A 5,871-nucleotide genomic window follows, 5' to 3' on the forward strand; every position below is an offset into this window, starting at 1 on the left:
ATGATATTCACTGTGATAGATACATACCTATATGAAATATAGCTACACAATTAATAGAACTCAGTGGAAGGTAACAGTTTTAAAGCAATAAAGATGCTTGGTGGAATTTACATCAGTAGTTGTTAATTAGGTAAATGTTAAAGACTTACATTCAAGTGCTTGAAGAATTTCTGCAGAAAAAAATAGATTACTAAAAATTTTTGCTCAGATGCTTCTCAGGCTTATTAAAGATGAGATGATGTACACACCACCAACAGTGGTATGAAACCCAATTATTTTTATGGTAGGTCAGATTCAGGCATTCCAGAAGAGGGTTCACTGACATTAGAAATGTTACTTAAAAAAAAAAAAAATACAACTCGTACAGTGTGCTGGCATTTCATACAAACCATTACAGGAGGTAGTAATAAGAAGTGTCAGAATTTAAAATATAAAGTCAGTACTAAGTGTAAACATTTCTAAAGCATCATATTTAATTCTTTAAAACATATGTAGTGGAAAGAAATTAGAAATCATAAAAAATGATAAAAAAGCAAAAAATAGAAATATTTAGTGAATTTACTCAAAATGAAAGGGGTTTAAATGATACAGAACTGATATTAGAAATTCATATACAATGAAAAGTGAATATAAATTAGCTAATTCCACAGACATATCCAGTTAATAAGCATTCATACAAATACATATTCACCTTTTTCTTTTACATAGGAATAACACATACATACATAATTCTGGCAAAAAAAAAAATCAGAGATTCTAAAATAGTGTCAAGCTTTAAAAATGATGTGGAATAGTTTTAACATTCTATGTAAATGGAAACCCCTGATTTAATTCCATGATTTTATCATGCCAGAAACATGTTTGGTTTGGTTTTAATTTTTTAAAAACAGGTATCGGTATCATACACATTGGCTTATTAATAATTAAGGCATTTTGTATACACAGTATCTCAGTGTGGACAAAACATTTTTAGTATTGATTACTTGCTATGATGTTTTTAACTTTCAAAGTCCTTCCAACATAAGAAAATAGCTGCACACATTTAAGTGTTTTATAAAACACAATCTTTAAAAGATGACTTTGTGGTTCCTAGAAATAAGTCCTGTCTTATTTTCTCACACAGTATAAATTATATTCTTATGCAGGATTGCAATAAGACCCAGTAGTTCTTAAACAATGCTACCAAAAACCATGTAAATCCCAAATGCAGCGAAGGCGAACAATCTTCATAGTGCACTTTCACCTCATTGAAGCTGAAGCTGCTCCTTTCAGGTATTTTTCCACTTCAATGTGAAGTAGATGATTAGGCTTCCATTAGTGGTTTCATTATGTAGCTTCTTAAAGAAAAAAATGGTTTAATTTCTTCCTCAGTTTGGTTCTCAGATGGTACATTCTTAATGGAAATCATATAGTCCAGGGATGTTTTAAATAACAAAATGCTCTCTAGCAGAGTTTCTCAATGCAACTGTAATAAATAAGCATCTACATCCTTTGAAAAGAAAACAAAAACAATTCATTAGCTAGTACAGTAAGTACATTTATACAATTCATTTTCTTCTCCCATTTCTCACTTAAAATGCCTTCGTTCGCCTTTGTGACCTTTTGAGGATAAAAGAAGTGTCTTAGGGCCCTCCCTGGTGGTGCAACAAGTTAGGACGCAGCACTGCAAGCTAGCCACAGCCACTTCAGTGCAGAGTTTGGTCCCTTGCCTGGGAGGTAATCCACATGTTGTGGCAGACCTCTCCTGACCCGCCCACTGCTCCCCTCAGCAGTGTACTTTGTCTATCTACCTGTTCTGCTCCCCACTCTGTCTCTGGTGAAGCCTCTCACCACTCCTGCACCTGTGGTTTGTACCTCATTTTGGTATGCATAAATAAATAAACCTTTAAAAAAATAAATCCTCATCAAAAAAAAAGAGGTGTCTTAGAAATTGTTTTTTTTTTTTAAGAGTAATTTATTTTTTATTTATACATACAAGAACTGGTGTATAGGCCAGAAGAGATGGGGGGCGGGGGGGGAAGGTGCCAAGAAGATTCACCAGATACAGAATAGGGAGTAGAACAGGTGGATCTACTAAAATACACTGCTGAAGGGAGCAGCAGGTGAGACAGGAGAGGTCTGCTGCACTATGTGTGTTAGCTTCCTGGCCAGGGATCAAACTCATGCTGCAGTAGCTTGGCAATAGCTTGCCAGCACTGTAATCTGCCCCATGAGGGAGGCCCTTAGAAATTTTTTATCTGTATATGTTTAGCATTGGATTTCACACATAGCCCATACTGAATATGTATTTTCTCAATGCTGAATGAATGGCCTAATTCCTGTGCTAAAACAACTGCTTTAGTAGCTAAGCAAAATCACTAAATCATTCATAGTAATTTCCTCAGTGTCACAAACATTTTAGACCAACTTGATGATAACCTGATTTTTACACTCAAGAAAATGATATTTGAAGGTTTAATATTGTAAGTTTTATCATAATGAACTTCACAGAACTTCTAATCAATCAATATTCAGTAATTAATGTGTTTAGTATCCTAAGAGCAGATGCAGTAGTTTCTCCCTTCACCAAAAAATTATAATTGAAAGCAAATTTCTTTTTTATGCAAATTTCTAGGGAAATGGTAATTGCTAAGTTATATATCAAGAATATAAGGAAATTATAGAACATAGTTGTTATATATCAAATGTTCTTTTTCTATCAACTTTTACTTCATTTCACTCCTAACCCCAACTATCAAAATACCAACAAACTATACAACAAAAAACTTCAAAGAAATTGATGTCTGCTTTTAAGATTTTCATCATTAAAAATTCTACATTTATATATCATTTATACACAGTGGTAACATACTTGCTTGATATAACAGTGAAAATCTGACATCTGTGAAGTAGTTTTCAAAATGAAAGCAGAGAGCCTTTACAGCGAAATTGTATTTACCTGTCTCATTTGAACAGGGCTAAAGATCTTTGAACTGAACCAAAAAGCAATTGTTTTAAGAAAGCATCAATCAATTGCTGGAGAAGTTATCCAGATCATGAGAACTGACTACAATAGACTTTTAGCCATCTTTAGTATCCCCTTGATCCTTTCTCCCTTCCCTCACTCTTTTAACTTCAGAAACTTCAATTATCAGTGTCTGCTAGTTTGTAATTATTTTGCTGTCAGTTCACCTGCTCTATTTTCTTATATTTACTCATAAATGTGAAATCATCCACTATGTGTTTATCTTTCTTTTCATTCTTTCTAAAGAATCAGTAACTAGCTATGCCAAGAATAATTTAAACATGTCAACACTAGCCGACTTTTTCTTTTCCAGTAATTTGTCTATTTAATTCTATTCCATTAACATTCAGTAGCGATTACATTAACCTTACAGTGTATTAAATACAAATGGTTGTTTGCTGTTTTTCCCTCCTACCCTTGGCATCCCTATGATCCATTCTCCCTTCTCTCTCCTTCTTAACCTCCAAAACTTTGGTTATCTATACCTGCTAGCTTATAATTATTTTGCTTTGTCATTTCACCGGCTTTGTTTCCTTCTATTTTTACTCATATATGTGAAATCGTTCTATATGTCTTTATCTTTCTGACTTGGCTTCATATAATACCCAAAAGGTTCTCCATTTTGCTGTAAGTCATAAGATTTCATTTTCCATTAAATCTGAATAGTATTTCATTGTGCTACATGTGTATACCACTTCTTTAGCGTATCCTCTATCATGGACACTTAGGAAACTTCCTAACTATAGCTTTTTTTGGTCTCTTCAATTAATCTTCCTCTCTTCTTTCCATGAAAACCCTGACTTTGCCTCACCTTTAAGTATCTTTTCTACCTGAAATCTGTGTAACCTAAATTGCAACTTTCTGAATCCAACTAAACATGCTTTGCCTTTTTAATAGTCTCCTGAACTTTTAGGTTAACATCATTTTGATTCTTTTATTGAAGGTATACAAGAAGGATTTTACAAATCTATGACACAAAACATACTATTTAGAATATATTTCTTAAAATCAAAGAATGTTTTACATTTCTGGCTAATGCCCATTTATGGCAGCAGTATGCCCAGTAAAAGACTGGAAATACTTTTTAACAATGATTTCCCCCCCTGAAATAATATTTTAACTAGCAATGTTTTCTAGAGTTTAAATATTAAAATTCTAAGAGACAAGCAAATCAATATAGATCAATGTCAAGTTCATCCTGTAGTTTGAACTTTCCCTGAAAAACATGACATCAGCAAAAGTCCAGTAAAAATGAATAGCTCAAACCTTCTGAATGTTTTCCTCCCCTCTTGCTTTCTATGTGTCACTTTTCTGATACATTTTTTCAAATATTTTTCTCTAATTGGAACTAAGTCATTAAATATCTTCTGTATGTCACTTGTGTGTCTGTATATGAACCATATTCAGTGGCTAGTTAAGGAGTTCACATTTATGTCTAGAGACCTGAAGCATTTATGAATTTGAAATTAGCTTTAGATCTTACTAGAATAGAACTTAATTATTCTGCTGAGAGATGTGAAAAATTTATTTATAAATGCATGATAATACATTACTCCTAACTTTAAAATAAGCTTAAATACAGATCTTAAGTTTAATATATTAAGTTTAAATATAGTTTACCTTAGCTATATTACCAGTATATCCTGGAACCAAAGTAAGATGGTTTTCTTGTTCCCACAATCCACTTAATTGTTGTTTTAAAATCTGAATATTTCTAGGTGAAAAAAAAAAGATGTAAAATGAGAATGCAAGTAAAACATGATATAAATTTTGGTGGCAAAAACTCTTAATGAAAAGTTTTAAAATTTTCAGGTATTTTGAAAAGAAAATTATACTATATGAAGTCAAACATCTCTTTAAAATAGTCATATCTATTACGGAAAATACAGGTTACTTAGTTATTAAATTAGCAGGCTTGAAATAAAACAGACATTTGAAGAACTAGATGACACAGGTAAATGGAAAAATATTCCCTGTTCAAAGATTAGAAGAATTATCAAAATGGCCACCCTTTACAAGAGTAACTTTACAGATTCAATGCAATTCCAATAAAAATCTAAATGGCGGGCCCTCCCTGGTGGCGCAGCAGGTTAAAGCGCAGCACTAAGAAGCTAAAGCCACTTCAGCATGAGTTCAATCCCCGCCTGCCCCGGAGGTGATCCACATGGCGTGACAGACCTCTCTTGACCCGCCCGTTCCTCCCCTCAGCAGTGTACTTCGTCGATCTGCCTGTTCTGCTCCCCACTCTGTCCCTGGTGAATGCTCTCACCACCCCTGTACCTCTGGCCTGCACCCAGTTCTGTATACATAAATAAATAAATCTTAAAAAAAAAATCTAAATGGCATTCTTCAAAGAAATGGAACAAATATTGTTGAAATTCATATGGAATCACAAAATGAAGAGACATCCCACTAAGTGGCAGAAAAATATTTGCACATCATATAACCAATAAGGGACTGATACGAAAGATCTACAAAGACTTTACACAATTCAACAAAATCAAAAAGCTCTCCTGACTAAAAGGGTGAAGAATGGAGGACTTACACTCCCAAACTTCAAACAATACTACAAAGCCATTAAAATAAAAACAAGATGGTACTGAACAAAATCAGACATACACACCAGAATAAAACCATACATATATAGTCAACTCATCTACAACAAAGGAGTAAAGAATATACACTGGAACAAGGAATGCCTCTTCAATAAATTTTGAGAAAAATCAACTGCAAAAGAATGAAACTAGAATACTATCTCACACCATATACAAAAATAAAACACAAAATGGATAAAAGACTATACCATATAGTATATAGAAGAGAGCACAGCCAAAACAATCCATGACATAAATATCTTTTTTTTTTTT

At 33.2% G+C, this 5,871-nt stretch overlaps 1 protein-coding gene across 1 annotated transcript in view; it reads right to left on the reverse strand.

Annotated features, from left to right (window-relative positions):
* Positions 1 to 540: 540 nt before the first annotated feature.
* The window catches only part of KATNBL1 (katanin p80 subunit B-like 1), a 38,873-nt gene continuing 33,542 nt past the window's right edge, over positions 541 to 5,871 (reverse strand). Inside the window, exons 9-10 of the mRNA XM_004687953.1 lie at positions 4,625 to 4,718; positions 541 to 1,489 (exon numbers count right to left, since the gene is read on the reverse strand). Of these exons, the coding sequence (XP_004688010.1) occupies positions 1,457 to 1,489; positions 4,625 to 4,718 (127 nt within the window). The 3' untranslated portion in view covers positions 541 to 1,456. The remainder of the gene's footprint in view (positions 1,490 to 4,624; positions 4,719 to 5,871) is intronic.

The sequence above is a fragment of the Condylura cristata genome, unplaced genomic scaffold (assembly GCF_000260355.1).
Source record: "Condylura cristata isolate star-nosed mole 26May11 unplaced genomic scaffold, ConCri1.0 scaffold00023, whole genome shotgun sequence".
Classification (NCBI taxonomy): domain Eukaryota; kingdom Metazoa; phylum Chordata; class Mammalia; order Eulipotyphla; family Talpidae; genus Condylura; species Condylura cristata.